Raw genomic sequence first — 21066 nt, 5'->3', positions numbered from 1 at the left:
GCTTTGTTCACTGTGTTCCGTGACTACATCGCGGCGTTTGCTGTGCGTGTTTTCTTACCGTGAATGTTGAAGCGTGTGCCTTTGTCTTTTAGTAAAGACGGTAAAAAGGGCCAGGCCTGCTTTGCACATTTTCTGCGTTTTCCTGAGTTTTTATACCATGACCTTTTGCACTGAAGGTGTGCTGTATGAATTCTGATGGTGCAAATCAAGGCTGAGAGATGTACAAAGAACTGTACAGGCGATAGTCAAAAATAAAGCTTCTTTTAAGTGCGCAAAACCGGACTTTGTCTTGCACGTGAGAATGGAACTCAAAAAAAGATTTTAGAACGCCGCCACCTGAGGGGCCGCCCGTGAGGCGCGGTGGGCGAGCGCCGCTGCCCCGGCCCAGAGAGCTCCCCGGGCACACCAGGGGCTGCCCCGGCCCAGAGAGCTCCCCGGGCACACCAGGGGCTGTCCCGGGCACACCAGGGGCTGCCCCGGCCCAGAGAGCTCCCCGGGCACACCAGGGGCTGTCCCGGGCACACCAGGGGCTGCCCCGGGCCCAGAGAGCTCCCCGGGCACACCAGGGGCTGTCCCGGGCCCAGAGAGCTCCCCGGGCACACCAGGGGCTGTCCCGGGCCAGAGAGCTCCCCGGGCACACCAGGGGCTGTCCCGGGCCCAGAGAGCTCCCCGGGCACACCAGGGGCTGTCCCGGGCCCAGAGAGCTCCCCGGGCACACCAGGGGCTGTCCCGGGCACACCAGGGGCTGCCCCGGGCCCAGAGAGCTCCCCGGGCACACCAGGGGCTGCCCCGGGCCCAGAGAGCTCCCCGGGCACACCAGGGGCTGCCCCGGGCCCAGAGAGCTCCCCGGGCACACCAGGGGCTGCCCCGGGCCCAGAGAGCTCCCCGGGCACACCAGGGGCTGCCGTGGCTTGAGGGCTGAGGGGCGCCCGGCCTGCGGGTCTCACCCGAAAGGCCCAGGCGGCCCAAGCTGGAGCCCCGGCGCTGCAGCTGCCCCGGCCCTGTCCCTGCCGTGTCCCCGGGGCCGTGGGCTCCCGTGGGTTCCCGTGGGTGCCGGTGGAGGCCGCAGGGCCTGTTCCCGGTTCCGCCGCCCGGGCCGGCAGCGCTTCCGCCCGGAAGGCGCGGGGCGGGGCCGGCCCTGCCCTGCCCGCACCCGCCATGGCCGCGCGGCTGCTCCTGCGGGCGGCGGGGCCGCTGCGGGCCGGGGCCGGCCGGGGCACGGGGCTCGGTACCGCGCCCAGCACCGCGCTCAGCACCGCGCCGCCCCCCGAAAAGAAGCGGTGGCTCCGGGCGTACCTGGAGCTGCAGCGGCTGCAGGCGCCTCCGCAGCGGCGGTGAGCGGCGGGAGGGCGGGCGGGGCTCGGAGAAAGGGGTGCGACGGCCCCAAAAGGGGGAAATCGGGACATTCAGGCCCCGTCTGGTCACGCTTTGGAGCAGAATGGGTTGAGCTCCGTAGGCTGGCATAGCCCGGGTTTAACGGGGCAGGCAGACGGGGACCCCAGGGATTTAAACACCGGGTTTGGTGTTCAGGCTCAGTTTCATTTCTCGTGCCCTGTGGAAAGGCGCGGGGCGGGTACCGCGCTCTGTCCTGAGCTGTTCCCTTCCCGCAGGTCCGAGCAGCCCAGCTGGGATTACCACGCGGAGATCCAGGCCTTCGGCCACCGGGTGCAGGAAGATTTCTCCCTGGAGCTTCTCAAGACGGCGTTTGTTAACCCCTGCTACATCGAGAGCGAGGAGGCGCGGCGGCGGCGGCTGGGGCTGGACAAGGAGGCGGCCGCTCTGCAGCTGCGGGACAACGGCGGCCTGGCCGAGCGGGGGCTGCGCTTCGCCCGCGCCTACCTGGCCGAGAGCCTGGGGGGCGCCTACCCGGAGCTGCCTGCAAAGGGCCTAGAAGCGCTGGTTGATTTTCTTACCGGTCAGGAACTTGTCTCTTATGTGGCTCAAAACCTGGCCATACAGGACCTGACGCTTTGCAGGGATTTTCCTGCCCCACCAGAGGTGCTGCAGAGGACGTTCCTGGCGGTGATAGGAGCCCTGCTGGAAAGCAGCGGGCCCGAGAGAACCGGCGTCTTTGTCAGGGTAGGTTCGTTAAGTGCTGGTTTGTACCGGGATGGGGGGAGATCCAGGTAGGCTGGCAGAAGTTTCACAATACCTGTAACAAGACAATTTAACAATGAGATCTGATGGTGGTGCTTTGCTGGGGTTTTGGGGGTTGGGTATTTTGGTGGTTTTGTTTTTTGGTTTTTTTCATTAAGAAAGGTGATCAAGTACATAAAATGATACACTTCTGGTTTATGATGGTGATATTAATATTTATTGAAAGCTGCTAAGGAAAAGCATTATATTCCATGCACTATACTATGAGATAATGAATTTATTCCATGTGAGATTTCATATATCTTCAAATAAAAAAAAATCTGTTCTGTATAAACAGAGATGAGTTCAAAGTTTTGCATGTAGGAGTGCAAGCCCCTGAAGATATTTCATTAAAAATGTTTGATTGAAATTCAGTGTGACAAAGTAGTTTTAGCAGCTATTGTTTTTTCAGTCATCCTTTTCACTTATTTTTAGTTTTGCAATGGAGAAGTGTTTGTTTAAGTGTTCTTCCTTAGCCAAGACCACTGAGAGGTGTCTTTAAGAGCAAGGAGCTGTTTACAGACAAGAGAGTGATCCAAACCCGTGGGTTTACACATCGCCTTGCATTGTCACAGCTCCTCTGCTGTCACAGCCTGTCCCTCAGGCTGGAGCTCTCCTTTCTCTGGGTCTGGGGCTGACTTTGCCCTGGTCAGTGGCTAAAGCACAATCAGAGACTCGGAGCACTGGGGTGGGGCACTGAGGCTGCTTTACCATTCATTTCAGCAATTCATTATCAGTTATTGTCTCTTCATACTGTATTTTCATTAGGAGACACCAGAATCTCAAGCCATTAATTGTAACTTCTAAATATTCTTGTTTAGGACTTTTTTATTCCCCAGCTGATTGGAAAAGACCTGTTTGAGATCTGGGAAGTTGTAAATCCTATGGGTTTACTGGTGGAAGAACTGACCAAGAGGAATATCTCTGCTCCAGAACCAAGAATTACCAGGCAGCTGGGAGTCAGCACAGTTCTGCCAGTCTACTTTGTTGGGTTGTACTGGTTAGTGCCATATTAATTTAAAGTTAAATGGGTTTAATTGGAGGCGTGGGAAGGAGGGAAGATGGTCTTTTACTTTTCTACTCGGGCTTTTTGGTCAAGTTGTTCCAGAAAAGAAACCTGATAGTAACTTCCACACAAAATGAGCCATTTAAGCATTGGCCATAGCTCACTGTGGTGAGACATGAACAGTCTCTGATTAAAGGCTCCAGAGGCTAAATGGGTGCACCAAAGAGCCTGGGTGTATTCTCAGTGACCTGACACAGGAACTTGGGGAACAGCATAACTGCATGGCTTTGGAGGGACCACAGCTGTATCCAGGGCTTAGGCAACCATAAATAGACATCAAGGGAGGTGGGATGGAGGAGCGACTCATTTTAAGTTCCAGAGAAGCTTTTAAGTTTTAAAATCATCAGCACTGTAAACTGGGCCCCAGCAGTGTCTGTGTCCCGAGCCCAGGAGTGACATTGCTCCTGTGGGGCAGCACAGAATCCACATCACTGCTGCTTTCCTAAAGGAGCTGCAGAGGAAGGATCACATGGGAAGGCTGCCTTAACTTGTTCTGCTTTACCCTGCTTTGGTTTCCATGCTTTCTAAGATGTATCTTATAAAAAAGAAAGGAACTTTGATTGTTTCTCTTCTGGAATCCCTGGTGTCCCTTCATGAACTGCTTCTATTTAGTGCCCATAGGTGTTTGTTAAACAGACATGAGCACATAATTCATAACAGAGAGAGCTTCTCTGTCAGTCCTTTTGAAGCAGTTTGAGAGGCTTCCTTACCAGGGGAGGAGAAAAGACAAAAGCACTTCAGTTCCTGTTTAAGCTAACCAGAGTAACAAATTTGCATATTTTTATCAGGGCTAACAAACTGAATGCTGTAAAGAATCAGTGCTGTATTAGGAACATAAATGAACAGAGTGGTGTTCTTCCAGGAAATGGACACATTTCTGATGAGTTTCCTTTACTGAATATACAATTACTTACCTTTGCAGGAAAGACCTGCAGAAACAGAAGTGTTTCCATTGTGTGTATACAGAAATCAGTATTCACAAACACTGGAGAAAAAACAATCTGTTTTATTCACGATACACAGCAGTGCTCATGGTTTCATGTTGGAAATGGTTGTAACTTTGTTTTTTTTCCCCAAGTGATAAGAAGATTATAGCTGAAGGCCCTGGTGAAACACTGCTGGCTGCAGAGGAGGAGGCTGCACGCGTGGCACTGCGGAAGCTCTATGGATACACGGAGAACAGGAGGCCTTGGGATTACTCCAAACCCAAACAAGGATTGGCAGCTGAAAAGGCAATCAGCAGTAACTAGGTGCTAAAAGACATTTCTGGTGTATCTTAAAAATCAATGGCTTCCATGCTGAACATAGGTGTATTTGGAAAAGCAAAACACGTGTTTATTTTTCTGGTCTTCAGTGCTTGAAACTTCCAAATCATATATGGTATTAAATAAAGCCTTTTCCTTTTGCACAATGTTTAATGTTTGCTCATTTTCCTAAATGTAACAGAAGTGCCCTTAATCTGAAGGGCACTGAAGAATCTGAATTTTGGCCTTTTGGCTGGGAAGTTTTTCTGTACATCACAGGAGACCATTTTTAGTGATGTTTAATAACATCATACATATAGTGTGACAAAGTCTTACTGTACAGAAACAGCTTTCATGAATGCTTACTTGGAGATTCTTTGGAGAGGATTTTTAATAAGCTGAGTTGAATTAACATATGTAACATCAGCCTTTGGATTGCATCTGGACTGATGTGTCCTTCACCTTGTGAAAACATCAGGTGTGATGATGATCCTGACACTGTTGGGGATTCAAACTTCTGAGGTCTCACTGCTTTCATCCGAATTTTACTTGCCGTGCACATTGGTTTCTATAGTTGGAGTATGCTGTGAAAGATTTTTGAAATTTGTAAAAATGCCTCTATTTCAAAATGAGAAATTAGTGAAAATAAGGATCATGAAGGCCTGAACCTAAAGAACTTGGAGAACAATGTACTTTCATTTAAGCAGTTCCATGACTGAAGTATTGGATTCAGTGAAATCAGTGTCTGTTTTGTTTGCAGCATCTGTAGCTATTTCAGTGTAACTCTAAATGAATGGAAGGACACTTAGGAATAACTCAGGTACCTGCATGGTATTTCTGTTAAATGTCATAGAAACTCAGAGGGCAACAGATGTGTGAGAACTGCGACTCTTTTGGAATAATTTTCTTAAAAAATGAGTGAGAATTTATTACAAATTTGTCTGAGCCCCGCAAGGAAGAAGCTGGATGTAGGACACTTGTTCAGGAAGTGTTTCCTGCTTTATTCCATTGTGAGCACTGATTGTAAAGGAAGACACCAGGTAAAAGAATATGCCTTCACTAATAGGAGGGGGAGAATCAGGCCAGTGGCCGTTCATCCAAGTTTGACAGTGCTGTTCATTGCAGCACATCCTTTGCCTTAGGCCCACAAGGTGGATTTAGAGAAGGACACTTGGCAGCCAAAGGTTCTGGCTGCAGCTGCTGGGCAGGTCTGTGCTGTGACAGTGAGTGCTGGCTATGTTGACACAGTGGAAAGAGATTTATTGGTGTTTTCAGGCAGGAGGAGTCTCTGTGTGACCCCTGAGTGTCCCCAGCACTCAGTGCCCTGCATCTCCCCAGTGTCAAACACTGATGTGGCTGCAGAGCAGAGACCTTCCTGCTGTCTCTGGCTGAGAGGTCACACCAGTGAGAGCTGCAATAAGAAAAGGAGGGCAGAAGGATCAACCCAGCATAAAATATGCATAGAATTGCTTGTGTTAAATGAAAAATTCCAGCTAGGCAATCTATTACCACTTACATAAGCAAAGCCAATAAGGTCACTATATTCCAGGGGAATAAGAGCAAAATGTGAAAAGATGGTAAAATTACTCATGCTATTCTTAGTTTCCAGATGAGGTTATTGCTCTTTACCTATTTTAAAAGGACAATAGTGAAGGTGGGTTTTTTACAGCCAAAGCTACCTACTGCATTTATATACATTATTTATGTATTTTGAGATGGAGAAGCAAATTTCAGTTAGTTTACCTTTAGAAACAATGAAGATCTGCTTCGTTTGGCTTTATAGTTTAGAATGTGGGCATAAGTCTTAGGAGAAGTGGATTACAGAGTACTGTGCTTGTAAATGCTGAGTGATGCGAAATAAATCCATTTACTCTGTGGCACATGTATGGAATCTATTGAGATCAAATGAAAAGACAATTTGGGGACATGGAAAGAAAGGACTGGGTTTTTATAGAAGTGTGACTGAAAAAGGAGTTTTTATTAAAAAATGTGTCCTATTTTCAAGTTTCTAAAGGTCAGAAAAGCATTTTATGTGGTATCTGTCCTTTAATTTCTGAGTCAACATGTATTTCAGGGTTTACAGCTGTACTAGTGAGATCATTTACCTATTTCGGATTACTAGCCTTTTTCCTTGCAGTAGCAATAAATCATAGCATATTTAAAAGATTTGTCACACCTAGAGAAATCATTAGCTACAAAGTGTGGTGAAAATGGCAGCTCAGAAACATTGTTCGTGAAATTCCATGGCAGTTCTGTCTGAAAAGTGCTTTGTGAGCTGCTTGCATTGGTCCTGAGTACAAGTGCATTTATGTCTCCCAGTGGTTGTTCCTTTCACAGTCACATTTTATGTATCTTTCAGAGAGACAATACATTGAGCAGAGTGTCAATAATGACTGACAGAAAGGAATCAGGACAGTTTATTCTTGCAACCCATTGACAAACTCGATAATTGTTACAAAAACTATTATTTGTAAACTCACTAAACAGTAGGAAACACTAGTAACTTAGACTTGCTTTTTCTCCAAATGCTAGATAAATCCAGTGAATGGTCTGGGATTACTCTGTTTCTGTCATCTACGTTCTTTGTCTTTTTTTTGTCTTTTTTTTTTTTTTTTTTTAAGTGTTGTAATTTTATTTTGGGAAAGGTAAGAGAAGTTCTATTGGTACCAGCTAAGTAATTGAAGAAAAACTTCCTAATATGCTTTCACACACTGTTGTTAAGTTGCTTCTGTTCTCAGTTTGTGCTTTTGCTCCTGTGTCTCAGCAGTTCAGTGATGTGACTGAGCACCCAGGTCTCCTCGCTTTCAACTGCAGCTTCTGGTTACAATAACCAGACGTTTTGCTGCAATTTTCTCATAACAAAAAACAGTCCAGGAATAATTCTTGTGTTAATTGTTGCTGTGACTTAAAGGCAGGAGATGAAAACACAATAATTTCACAGTTCTCTAGGTGTTAATTCAGAGTTTGAAATTGCTGGTGAAAAGTCAAAGCTTTTACTGGTTTATGACATTTATTTTTTATTTCTTACAACAATCTCTTGGGTTTTATGATAAATCAAAAATTTAAATGAGGTGCTCTGGTGTTATGCTGCTATTCAAAGCTATGAAGAATTCAAAACATCAAAAGATGAGTTGTCGTTGTGTTTTGCAGGGCAGAGGGAGGGGATGATGCAGTACAGGAACATAAGAAGAGCCCTACTTTTCCTTGTCCTTAACTTTACTGAGAAGCTGTGGTGACTTTAAAGAGGCTCTGAACTATTTGGGTTCTCTTACATCAGAGCTTTGAAGTTTAATATTGAGAGATGCATTAAGTGTTGAGAAGCAAACACTTCTCAACAAGGACAGATTGGTTTTATCTTTCCAAATTAATTCCTCAGATGAAATAGCACTAGTTTTGCATTTTTCCCATTTCAGCTTGCCTAAGAAACTAAAGGTCCAGTGGTCACCAGTTGGTCAGTAAATAGCCCCTGCCATAGTTTGAGGCTGCAGAGTGGGAACAGCTGCTCCATGTGACAGAATCAGAGCATTATTGAAGGCTCTTGGTGATTCCTAAATCACAGGCACACTGCAATGCAGCTCTTTGTGGTGCACACAAAAACTGGGCTGCTCTTCCTCGGGAAAAGGGTAGCTCTAGGGAGAAGGCAAACATCATCATCCCTTTCTATTTCTGTGTAATCAGTGTAATGTTTCTGCCCGTCTGTGGCAGCTGTGCTGGGGACTGTCCTCTTGAACTTACAGGTTTATAATCAAACATGTTCATTTTGGACACATTAAATCATTTGCTCCTGTTGCTCCATCTGGGGACAATTACAGAACCTCACTTTTCTAATATGAAAATTAAAATTTATTCTTTACCTCTGGAACTGTTAATTGCAACTTGTGCTCACTTATACCCAATGTTACCAGAAAAAAAATCTTGATTTTATTGATGTTGGAGGAATTTTGCATTTAATTCCAATGAGATTAACATTTCATTGAGTTTTGAACATGCATGAGAGCTCCCCTTTAGGGGGCATCTCAATAGCTCTGCAGTCCTGTGTTTTCCCTTAATTAGTCTGGGGTGCTTATATAAATCAGAGCAACATTTGTTTTTCTATTTGAGTAACTTTTTTAGATTAGTTGTTACCTGATCTTTGTATAAGTTCAATACTCTTTGTCCTGAAGGCACCATTTTGGTTTAAAGCAGCTAATTTTGTTACTTTATACAGGAAACCAAAATGAATTGCATCAGTAGGTAGGTGTTTCTATTAAAAATGTTATTTTCAATAGCAATTTAAATTACCTGGCCAATGTTTATGTAGCATTTCTGAATACTAAAAATATGAAACTTGTAAAAAACAGTTCTGAAACAATATTTTATTATCCACCTTCAAGGAAACTTAACACTGTTTAATGCAAGCTGTTTCAGGAGACAATGGTGAGCTGTAGTCCTTTGCTCCTGGCAAGAGGTTCCATAATTTCATGATTTCCACATATTTAGCCAAGTGTTTAATCAAATCTTCAGTTTGTGAATGCCAGTGTATGTGTGGCTTTTTGTAGCCTGTACCGTGCACTTGGGTGGGGTGGAAAAGTGTCCCTGGCAATTTTTCAACCTTAGAGAAGGGAAAAATTAAATAATTGTGACTTATGTAGGAGATGGGTTTCTGAAGTTGTAAAGTTTGGAAGTTTTAAAATGTTCTGCTCTTGCTTATTTGACCATTTCTAGAGAATAATGCCATGTAGCAGGTAGTGAGGACAGACCCACTGCCATGCTGAGACAGCGGATTTGTGGGGACATATCCAGGTTTGGGATAAATATCTGTGAGATTTGGGATAAATATCTGTGTGGCAAGGCAGGGGATATTGTCAGGTCAAACAATGAAACCAACTGCAGTGAAAAATCTGTGTGCTTTCCTCGAGGCTGAAGGGACGACACAGGGGGAGCACCATTGCCCACATTAGACCCAAACCTGTGAGAGAAAGTTCAGAGTAATTGGAGTTCAAAGATTCTGAATCAACAGCATTCTGAAACCTGTTCTTGTGGGGTATCTCCTCTACAGAGGCAGTTCGGCAAAATTAAGAAAATACTGTTGAAACTAAAGAAGTGTCACAGAATTAGTCATGTCAGAGTAGGATTTATCAGGGGAAGCATTCCCACCACCAGAGGGCAGGGATTTGTCTAAAAGTTCTGGTGGTTAAATAAAGAAATCCAGTTACTTGAGTGGTTATTTCAGTAGCACTAGGAGGCACAGCTTTATCCTGTAACTTACTGGCAAAAATACCAGTGTTTTGGATGACATCAGAACAAAATAATTTGTGAAAAACAGAGAATGTTCAAGAAGGAAGAGTCCAGAGAGAAAATGGCTTCATTAGCTGAGCTAGTTGAATGTTAATGGAAATTATTCTCTTTAATTTCAAGTGATGAGAACTGGAAATGTATATAATTTTGTTTTTATAGTCCATCGGGAAAAACACAGTTGCCTAATCTAAAAGTATGTCTGAAGATTTCCTGTTCCATTACACAGACTTTCTGATTGAGCAACAGCTGTGGCAATGAGCTTGGGAGAGATGCTTTTATAATTTGATTAGGTTTTCATTACTAAGGAGATGATGGGTTTAGCTTTGAATGATTCCCCTGTCATTTTCTGTTTATAATATCAGAGCACAGTTCAGTTTTCTTTCATGTTTCTTTTGCAGTAAAAATATATGTTAAATATTTAATTTCTATCTCAAATATCATGTGATGCTATTTCAGCATGTGTTCAGTCAGGCAGTTTTTAACAACCTGTGGCCATCAGGCAATGAGACAACAACTGGAGAGGGAAAAAAAGGGTGACATTCATATGGGCACTTAGCAGATCCCCCCCATGGCAATTCATCATTGCTTCTACTGCTGCTCTGATTATTTCAGAAGGAACCTGGATGCCCACACCCACCCAGTTTCACTTCAGGACCCACAGCATTGCACATTTTTCCCTCTGCTGGGAATCTGCTCTGATGGTGTCCTGTGACTGCAGGCACAATGTTCAGGTGAGGTTTGTGAGGATTTCTTTGACTCAGGCTCTGTGCTGCATGACCAGCAGGCAGACTGCTGAAGTTCATGGAAATCTAGACCAGCAGCAAACTGTTGATTATTGCCAGGTTTCAGAATTAGGACATTTATTTCATAGTTTATTTCTTTGAAAATTTCCTTTCTAACTAATTAGTTTCTAATTGTTTTTTTTCAACTGCCCACTGCAAGCTCAGCTGTAAGATCAACTGTTTAGAAGATCATCATGGATCAGGTTGAATTTGGTTGATATCATATATAAAAATAGGCTATTTAAAAATAAGTTTGAACTTTTTTTTTCCTTGGAGTACTATACTCATCATTTCATAGTAAGTAACCAAAATCATCAGGGATTAAATTATAACAACAAAAATAACAAAGTTTGATAAAATTTGGAATGAGTTTCAAAATTTTTTAAAGGAAAACTCCCCAATGTTGCAGGAAGGATTTGTTGCTAGTGACAGTACACACTGCTGAGTTATCTGACTATTACTAGCTAATTTTTGAAACCTGAAAGGAATAATTTTATGCTTCAAGATAATTTCCAGTTTTGAAGCATAACAATACATCATTTAACATGAAGATGTTATTCCAAATAGCTGTGACAAATAGTTCTTTGGATTTCATTATACAAGGGGATGGCACTGGCTGTCTAGAGGATCGAGGGCAATTTGGGCATTGCCTGGCAATGCTGAGAGGCTGCAGCAAAAAAACAAAACACATAGTGCTTCAGAGCAAGGCTGAGACTGCAGAGAGTACTCTGAACATTCACTGACTTTATAATGAGAAAATACAGAAAGAGAAAAGGTTTTGGCAGGTGGGTTTGAACAGTGGTCTCTGTCCAGGAGTGTAAAATGAGTTTACTCTGGCAAATGCCCACGTCAGTACCAATGGAAACTGTTCAATAATCACTATGAAACCTTTCTCTGTTAATTTTTCCTTTGCTTAAGTTGGTTCAGTTTTGAGTGTTTGCCCTCCTAATCAGCAAAGTTGTAGTGTGCAGCAATGCACAAAGCCCCCCATCTCCTCTATCTCCTGCCTGCACGTGTCTCCATGGCAGCTGGGCAGATATCTGTGAGCACAGAGGGATGTGCAGGGGGGGACAAGGACCTGAAGGTTTCAGAGCAGTATCTATAAGCTGGCTATGAATACATCAAACTGGAACAATTGGAATGCTGGACCTTCATTAGTAAAGCACTGGGGTCTGAAACAACCACATACAAAGAGGAGCAGGATGTAAAACCTCTGTATTCATAAAGTGTATTCACACAGTAGAACTTGATAATTTAGGAAAGTCGGGGTAAACTGAGAAGAGAGATCTAAAAAAATTATACTAACAGGGTTGCAAACTCCAACAATTACAAGACATTTGATTAAAAGTCCTACTTTGTAAGAAATACTATGCTTCCCTAACAGCTTCTGTATTATTTCTGTTTCCATATTTGTGATGATTTATTAACTGTCAGGCTCCTTCTCCCCATCAATTTTCCTTATCCAGGTAGCCCAGACCTTGCTGGAGTTTTTTGCCATTTTTATAAAAGCTCTTGGACATCAGGGGTGCATTTCTCAAATTCCTCTGTTTATGTCAGTAAGACACTACTGTTTCTTCTGCTGTTAACTCAAATTTTTCATTCACTGTGCTGTTTCAGAGTATTTATTAATTCTCTTCCTTGTCCACAAACCAAAGGTTTTGTTCAATTCAGGCTGTGATAATATTCTGAACACTCACTCTTTTGCCATTTCCAAAACACAGTACATGGAATGCTACTATGCACAACATGCCATTGATTATTCATTTGTTTCTGGTGGTTGTTTTGTTGTTGGGTTTTTGTTATGTTGCTTTCTGGATTTTTAAAAATTTATTTAAACATGTAACTAGAAATACTAAATGTTCCTGTCACGTAATGAAAAACACTTCTTTTTCATGTCAAGACATTTTGGTTAAGTCACATGAAGATAAGCATTTCTCTTTTTTATCTCCTGGTTAAAAAAGAGTTTTTCTAATATGACAAATGCTTTCAAAATCAACCTTCTCAGTTGAAATTCCCACACATTGTTTCCAAGAGACATGTCTGTCATTACCACTTCACCAGAGAATGCATTCTTGAAAGAAATCTTTTTTTTTTTTTTTTTTTTTTTTTTTTTTTTTTTTTTTTTTTTTACAGCTGTTTGTAACTACAAGTATGACTTGCAGTGTTAAACACAGTTCGAGGCAAGACACTGCAGGTGCTCTTGCTGTACAGGAGAAGGTACAAGAGGCCTGAGTGTCAGGGGATTCATTTTCCTTGCTAAACCGGTTATTCTAAACAACAATTTGAAAGTTTGTTTTTGTACTTCTGAAGAAAATGAAAGAGAGAAAAGTGCTAAACCATTACTAGGTTTAGCATTATTTTTCCCATGTATGGATTGAGATTAGGCTTCTCCTGCAGAAAACCTCCCCTAAGAGGATATTTGCAGCTACCAGGGATTATCCATATCCACTCCCTGCAGCTGCAGGAGCCTGTGCTACGTTCTCTGGGGGATCCTTTGGTCTGTTGTGCATCTCATTGCTGCTTTTACTTTTATCTGTTATTGCTACCAGTCATAAAGCCCTTCTCTCTGCAGTTTGAATGAGACAAATTCTCAAAGATTAATGGAAAAAAATCTTGGTGACAACATCTCAGATTTTAAAATTACAGTAGTGAGAAAAATGACACTAAAGTTCATAGAATCGGTTTTCTTTTTGTAGTTGTCCTCTAAACTATCTTCTTTCAGAAATGGGGTGACTGAAAAACTTAATTTTCCTATATTCACATGACATAGATTATCTTCTGCATTCTTCTAGCTGAATGTCTGACATCTAAGAGCTCTATCTCCTACATTTCCCTCTTTTGTTATGTCCATCTCCATTTTTTTACTCAAAACTATTGTTCTTTTTCATCCCATTTCGAGTCCAAATGGATGTTTCCATGATGTTTAGCTATTCTGACACTTGTTATTTCCATTGATTTGTGCAGTGGAGTGTACAAAACTTTGTTTATCAGGCAAGACTCAAACATTACTATATTGGAGTCACTGATTTACAGCCTCAGTGTTTCAGATCATGCAGCGCATGGCAGGTATTTTGTGACTTGTCTTGGGAACCGACTCTGCACTTTTTGTTCTTTTTCACCCTTTGTATAACCAGGTTGCTTAGAGAATTAGAAAGTTATGAACCTGTTTTCTAGATTCCAGTTGTAGACACTGCTTCAGGGTTTTACCATCAGCATTGAAAGATGTCTGCTCATAACCGTTAATTCTACTCTAGTGTTCCCTAAATCAGCCCTCAAATAATGTTTATTAAAATACAGAAAATACCAGGGAAGTATGAAGGAGAATGTGTGACTTTTGTAAAATGTGGGCAAATGAAAGAACACTGGCTAAATATGCTGTTTCTCTTATCTATTCCAATACTTTCCCTCACTGAAGATCTTTGTGAAATTACCTGTATTTCTTTTTGCCCAATCTAAGGCAGTTCTAAGACAGCACTAACCAATAGCAGCTTCCACAAATTAGACTGACTAATCAATAATTTAGATTCATTAGTGGAAAGCAACAAAGGCCTCTCTTCACTCCCATGGGAGTTTTACAGAAAACAGGCAGGAAATGCTCATCAAGTGGAAAAGGTACCGAAGAATTGAACTTCAACATTGGGCTTTAAATACAAATCTCATTTGTAGGTCAAGAAATAACTTAAGTCATTAAACTTTAATGTGAAAATTAAGTTGTTCCTGCTCAGAGAGCTGGGAGAGCATTTCCTGGTTCAGTACTTTATGTAGCCAAATATTACAGAAGCTGTTGAGGTTTAGATTCTGTCTCTCTCTCTTCTAATTTAGGACCAAAAGAGTTGAAGAGTTGAATTATTTTATCACCATTGAGTTCTGTCTTTCACCTTTGTCTCCTAAAGCTGTTTTTTTTTTTTTTTTTTTCTTTTGCATCCTTGTCATTTTATTCATATCAGTTCCAGAACTTCTTTCTTCTACCCACAGACTCTGGGCTGCCTTGTGTATTGCCAACATTCCGGTGAGATGTTCCAGCAAATGTAAAATATTCTATGACTTACCATTATATTTCTATTGCCATTACAGGAACAAATATGAATAGATTCTGTGGTTTAAAGGGTTCCACTCTCCTCTGGCATGTTCCTCTGAAAGGATGCAGGAAATGATCATTTTGCCAAAACTTCTGTGATAGCTTAGAAAGCATAATTCACTACAGGGCTTTATAGATAAATGATAAACCAATACAAAACAAAAAACAGTATTAGAAACATTGGCACATACTTGAAAAATAAATGTACTGTAAAGATGAACTTAAAAATTAAATGCATTTGCCTTGCATACAAGATATCCCTATGACAAATATTTTGCCTTCACTACAACTGCATAAACAGGTTCTTTCCACTGCCTAGTCTGTGATTACAAACTGGAATATGATCTTGTGCACTTGAGGCATGATGGAATTTCAAGAACTGTGTCAAATAAAGGGGCAAAGTTGAACCTTTCAACATCACTGGCCAATCTAGAAAGCAGGAATAGAATCATATAGTGACTGAAAATAATTTCCTAGTCCATAGTACTCCAAATCAATTAGTTATATGTCACAAAGATAAAATATGACATTAAAAAAATACCACTAACTTGTTCATTACAAAAATCCCAAGATGATGTGACTGTGCCTTTCTCTTTATTGTGAGCCCAGTTTCTTATTCACAGCTGTTAAGGGTAAAGGCAGGGCTTTCCATCTTTTACCTTTTTTTACAATGGTAATGTCATAGCAGTGGGTGATGGGAAATGGGAAATGTCCAAGGGAAATGGCATTGCAAGTAAAGATAATGATGTAATTCAATCATATTTGTCTGACCATTTTCTTGCATTGAATTGTCCAGATTTAAATAACTGTCAACAGGCAGTATGATTTATATAACCATTACTACAACTTTCTCTTGTTCTGAGCTCTTACCAAAATGTATCTATTCATTAATAAAAAGCTACTGCTTGAATCAGGCCAGGCACAGAACACTAATTTATGCTCAGTGGACTGAACCTTGAATAGAGCATATCAGTGAATATTCTGACTGTGTTCTTTCCTCGCATTTTCAGAAAACCCTTCATATACAAATATTGAGGTAGCAGTTTACCACCGACCTGATACACCTAATCCCAGGATTAATTCTGTATGCCCATCAGTGGTGAAGCTAGATGGATTTAATAGCCCATTAGCCTTTCAGCATGATAATTTTCACATCGCTTATCCTGCTGGGTTAATTGCTTTAAAGTGGATATTATTGACCTCAATCCTAGTGGCAAACAGAGAACGTCTTATTCATCTCCCAAATGTACATTCTTAGACTCTTGTTTCTTTTGGTCCTGACAATAAATCACCTAGATTATGTGCTTGTATATTATAATTTATACCCTATTCGCCCATATTTAAGGGCTTACCGAAGCAACATCTTTCAGATATTATTACCCACGACTGGAATATTAAATCCTGTTTCTTATGTAAAAAGAAATATTGCAAGCATGAAAAATAATTGTTTTACCTCTTGTTAAGAAATTAATTTTAATACTAAAAGCTGTAGCAGGTGCAGCAGGGATTAAGCACTTTTGGAATAAACAGCTGGCCAGTACATTTCCAACTGCAGAAGTCTGGTCATTAGAAGGAGAGAATGAAGAACAAATTTGGACAGAGAAGCTGCAGGAATGGGAATTCAGGTTCTAGAATAGAGAAACAGAAAAAATATAATGAAAAGAAAATCAAGGAGTAAAACTGAAGAGAAGCATTTTTAGTCATGTATATTATTTGTGGATATTTTCCTTTAATGATTTAGAGAAAACACAGGCCAGAGGCTTTGAGGGAATTAATGCTAGCTGTGAGCAGCGAAAAATAGAAAAAGCAGGAGTGGAAGAGGAGCACCATTTATGTTATTGCTTGTGGGAAGGTGAAACAGCACTGGAAGTTACCCTGGCCAGCTTTTAGATCTCTGTGTCAACAGTTACACACCCAGTTATACACAGGGCCTTGTAGTCCTTAGGCATCGGTTCCTATGGGAAACAGGAGGGTAAGAGTTAGAGAATTGATTGTAGGAACCCAAGGTTTGGAGCAGTGCTGCCCACAGACTCTGGAAGAACCTGAATCCCCCAGATCATCTGTAACACAGTGTATCCTCACACACTCCCGAGGTCTCATCCTGTAGTTTTCTGGGATAAATTTGCTAAGATACAGAATGGAGCTTGGAATTTACAAAAAGTGGTTTCTAAACCACAATAATGTTAACGTAGGTAATTTATCCACTAGTGTAAACCTATCTTGGTTCAATAGCCTTATCAAACACCAGAGTGATGGTAGAACTGTTCCTTCACAAAGCAAATTGCAGGCGTGAGATTCCTGCTGAACTTTCTGATTGACTTAAACAGTGCTAAGATTTTCTCTGGGAGCTCAGCTCCACATTTTACTGACAATGACAATGTCAATGACAGTGATGTCGTTTTTATTAGCAGCTGTTCCTGTGTGACACTCACGTGAGCACAGTCGTGACACGAGCAGCAGAAGCTGCATGTTCCTGCTTCAGTTACAAACCACCTTTGACTCCGGCTGAAACAAAACCTGGCCGCATGTGGCAACTCTCTGCTGCAGCAGGTGCATGGCCAATCACTGCTCTCCAAAGGATTTTCCAGGAAAAAAAAACAACTTGTTTTTTAACCTTCAAAATTTTTTTTCTAAATTTAGGTCATCTGCTTTAGGTCATTGGCAAAGGTACAATGTTAGCATGTTTTGTAAAAGGCAAAATAAATGAAACCTTCTGAATGACAAGAATGTCAGCATTTCATAGAGAAGTGAAAAATTAGAGGAAGCAGTGAGAATTTGGTCCTTATAAGACTGGAAATATTTCCTGTTTACTCTTAAGAATGCTATTTAAGCGTTGATGATTATTTAGTGGTGTTTATTTTTCACTTTGAACAGCTCCTGCCATCTATACTAGGAAAAAAATTAGAGCTTTGCCTTCTGTGTTTAAAACTTATATCTGGTTGATCAGCTCATGTAAATTAGAACAACCAGAGGAATCAGAAGAGGAAGGACAGATCACTGATGCTGAACACCTAGTCCTAGATTTTTAAACTAAAACTATGAGGAAAATACAGTGGATTAGATATTGCTCCTATGTGTACTGACGTCAGGGGCACAAAACATGACCCTAAATACATTGTGTGGGGAATCATTAAACCTTAAAAGATTTTAATCATACATAGTGTTGCTGGGGTGTTTTGTAAATGAAATCGCTGAAACACAAAGTGCATTGACTTTTTGTTTCTACATTGATTTCGCACACTGTTGAAAAGCATTCCTTTAGGCACCTTGGTGTGGAACAAACACATATTCTGTAGATCAGGGTTTCCTCCCGGGTACAATGTACGTGACTGCTGGCTCTGCTCTCTCCCCGATGGGGGAACGGCCAGCCGGGCACCAAACTCCCAAAGGAAATCTGCCATTTCTCACCTCTGTCCCAAGCAAGCCAGACCCGGTGGGGCTGCTCTCCCCACGGACCCGCTGCGATCCGCGCTGAGGGGCCTCAGGGCACCTGGGCCATGGGCCAACCCCGGGCCATCCCCGGGCCATCCCCGCCGGACACCGGGCTGGGAGCGGGAGCACAGCCCCGACGGCACCGGGAGCGCCTCCGCTGCCGCCACGCTCCGGGACTGGATTGCCAGGCTTTTGGGACACGGGGGGACACGGGCACCGCCGGGGCGGTGACAAGGCAGGCGGTCACTCTTTCCCGGAGCACCCCCCGCTCCCCCCAGCCGGCCTGAGCCCGCTGCCCACCACGGGCTGAGGGGCGGCGGGAACAGCACGCCCCGAGCACCTCGCCTCCCCGACAAAAGTCTAACCGCACTCACTGTTTACTGACATTTTCCCGTGGGGATTCTCCCCAGGACTGCCCCCCGCCCCGCGGGGTCACACGGGGTGACTCGGCCCCGCCCCGGGCCGGGGTCGCGCTGTGCGGGGCGGGAGGGGGAGCAGTGCGTCCTCCGGCGCGACAGGGGGCGCTGCCGCCGGCGGGCGCCCGGGGCTCCGCCGCCGCCGCCATCTCCTCGCTGAGCTCATAAAGGTGTCGCGCAGGTTCCGCCCGGGCTCGTCATTCCGCCGCCCCGGGCCCGGTGCTGCCGCCGCCGCCGCCGCCGCCGCTTCCCCCGAGCCGCGGCCCCCTCCCGCTCCCTCCCTCACGGGCCCGCAGATCCGCGTCAGCGGCCGCCGCGTTCTGGCCCCGGCCCGCCGGCAGGCGCCGATCGTGCCCTCCCCGCCCCTTCCTCCCCTGCCTTCCCCTCACCCCCCCGCCCGCCCGGCCCCTCTCCCGCCGGCCGAGCCCCGGAGCGCCGGCGCCGCCGGGCTGTGAGCGGGGCCCGGCGCCGTGCCGGGCCGTCCCTCGCCGGCGGGGCCATGGCCGCGAGCGCCAAGCGGAAGCAGGAGGAGAAGCACCTGAAGCTGCTGCGGGAGATGAGCAGCCTCCCGCCCAACCGCAAGTGCTTCGACTGCGACCAGCGGGGCCCCACCTACACCGACATGACCGTGGGCAGCTTCGTGTGCACCTCCTGCTCCGGCATCCTGTGAGTGAGTGCGGGCGGGGACCGCGGGCTCCGTCCCCCCGGCAACGGTGACCTCCGCCCCCGGCCGCGGGGGGACGCGTCCGCAGGGCGGCGGCGGCCGGGCGGTGCAGCCCCGCCGGGTCCGGCAGCGCCGCCGCTCCCCCGGCGCTCTCCCTTCCTGCCTGGCCACGTCGGAGCGCAGCGGGCGGGGGGCTCTCCCGGGGGAGGGAAGGGAAGGGAAGGAGGCCGTCGGGAGGCTTTCCCGGGCGCGTTCGCTGGAAATCCCCGTGGGAGCCACTGTGGGGTGTGCGGGGCCGGGGATGAGCCCAGGGAGGTTCCTCCGGCACGGAGCGGGAGCGCGCACGGGAAGCCGGAGCACCACCGCCCCACGGACGTGTCGGAGGGCTGGTTAATGAAACAAGTGTGAGGCAGGACTTGTGGAAAGAGAAAGGGCACGTGGCGGAGCAGTTCACTGTCATGACAGCCTTGAAGATGCGGGGATACCAACGCTGTACTACTTTAACGTTAAGTTAAACCACCAGGATAGCTTTATGTGCATCGAGTTCTCCTTGGTGGTAGTTTGTACAACTCTTTAAGCTCTGTCTCAGTCGATAAACTCCAGCCCCAATGGTTTAAGGGACTTGATCAGAAAAGTAGAAGGTGGTTGGGTTTTTTCCCCCTTGCATTCCCCTATTTCCTACAAACTATATCTATAGACCTTGGAAAGGGATTGGCTCTGATAAAGTGATTGCATTTTTCCTGTTCCTCATTCCTGTATGGGCCTCCCCACTACTCCTCCCTTTTCCACCCACCCTCCCCAGAGATAGTGTGTGTGAAACTAAGAGTTGAGATGAGTCAGTTGTGAATTTCAGTCACTTATCCGTAATTTGGGGGAAAGACCCCACTGTCCAGTGCTGCTGTCTCCTTAACTGTATCGGTTTGCTTTTATATGATTCTGTAGCATTGTGCTAATGGAACAGAGGAGAATCAAAGAATAACCAAAGAAGTAATAAATAGTATGTCAAAGGGTACAGATCAGTGTTTCTAAGGATTTGAGTTCATAAAAGGCATTCAGGAGCCTAAACTAATTTTTGTCCCCTTACTGTCCCCTTTGTCCCCTTACTACCCCAAAGAGCCCTTCCTAGTCAAGTCTAGGTGTTTTAGAGCAGAGTTGGTAATTATGTTGAAATACAAAACAAAGCAGATGTGTTCCTTGCTGAATTTACATGGAACAAACTGCCTTTTATACTCATAGACAGCTAATTAGACTTGGGGTTCTTTTACTCCTAGTTCATGTAGGCTTCTGAACAGACTTGATGCAAATACAGAAAATACATTTAGGTTGTGAAATTGAAAAGAGACTCTAGTTTTTCACACATACATGCCAGTCAATCAGCCAGCCTTGGCTATTGTTTGCTCTCTTAGCAAACTGTGTTTTGTGCTGGCATGTGAAACTATTTTAAGCTACTGCACTGAGCTTATTTAATGGTTGCACATGTTCTTGTTGGGTTAAACTGACAGTGTGATAGAGCTGCACCCTGAGAGGGTTTGTCTTTATTTTTCAGGCTTCTTAACCTTAATAGACAAATATATTGTGAATGCTGCTGAGATGCTTAGTGTGAGTTCAGAAGAGTCTGTTCCTTTTATCTGTTGGCTGGGAGGTGTGGACTACCCCAGTGCACAGTCCCACTTACAGCAACCAAAAGGATGTACAGGCAGTGGAGCAGCTCATAAGCAGGGGACAGCTGCCACTTGGTGTTAAGTTGACCATCATTTGGATGTTACCATGCGTAAAGGAGGAAGACTATCTACAAAAACATGGTTAATGTATTGGTATTCCAATAAAATGAAAGTGAGGGGTTTTTTTCAATCTAAATATGCAGTGTTTTTGTCTTACTGTAAAAAAGCAGCCACAAACAACACGTTTGATTCTTACAGCTAGTAACACCTACACTTGCAGCTGGAGTAAATGACTGTTAGGAGGACTTAA

The 21066-nt window shown here is 44.2% G+C and overlaps 2 protein-coding genes and 1 long non-coding RNA gene across 10 annotated transcripts in view; 2 read left to right on the top strand and 1 right to left on the bottom strand.

The window, feature by feature from the left end:
* The first annotated feature begins 1142 nt into the window (after positions 1 to 1142).
* MRPL44 (mitochondrial ribosomal protein L44) lies at positions 1143 to 4615 on the top strand. The gene is made up of 4 exons (XM_083868473.1): positions 1143 to 1334; positions 1611 to 2079; positions 2958 to 3136; positions 4281 to 4615. The coding sequence occupies exons 1-4, from the start codon at positions 1159 to 1161 to the stop codon at positions 4450 to 4452; spliced, it is 996 nt and encodes a 331-aa protein (XP_083724599.1). The 5' UTR covers positions 1143 to 1158; the 3' UTR covers positions 4453 to 4615.
* Positions 2068 to 19080, bottom strand: LOC310913238. Of its 3 annotated transcripts, none has more exons than XR_014590782.1 (4): positions 18970 to 19080; positions 16458 to 16538; positions 14555 to 14638; positions 2068 to 2152 (listed from the first exon to the last, which is right to left on the bottom strand). It is a non-coding gene; the product is annotated as an uncharacterized lncRNA (long non-coding RNA). The 3 variants fall into 3 exon arrangements; XR_014590783.1 differs by lacking the exon at positions 2068 to 2152 and adding an exon at positions 4733 to 5857; XR_014590784.1 differs by lacking the exon at positions 2068 to 2152 and having other exon boundaries at positions 12640 to 14638.
* AGFG1 (ArfGAP with FG repeats 1) overlaps positions 18840 to 21066 on the top strand; it is a 35542-nt gene continuing 33315 nt past the window's right edge. For 2 of the 6 annotated variants that reach the window (XM_083868466.1, XM_083868464.1), the window contains exon 1: positions 18844 to 19097. In XM_083868466.1, the coding sequence (XP_083724592.1) occupies positions 18931 to 19097 (167 nt within the window). In that variant the 5' untranslated portion in view covers positions 18844 to 18930. Of the gene's footprint in view, positions 19102 to 21066 lie in introns of all 6 variants that reach the window. The other 4 variants (XM_083868467.1, XM_083868469.1, XM_083868465.1 and 1 more) reach the window with 4 other exon arrangements.

Source organism: Zosterops lateralis, assembly GCF_965231275.1.
Source record: "Zosterops lateralis genome assembly, chromosome: 10".
NCBI lineage: Eukaryota > Metazoa > Chordata > Aves > Passeriformes > Zosteropidae > Zosterops > Zosterops lateralis.
This window is presented reverse-complemented; position numbering and strand designations above follow the sequence as displayed.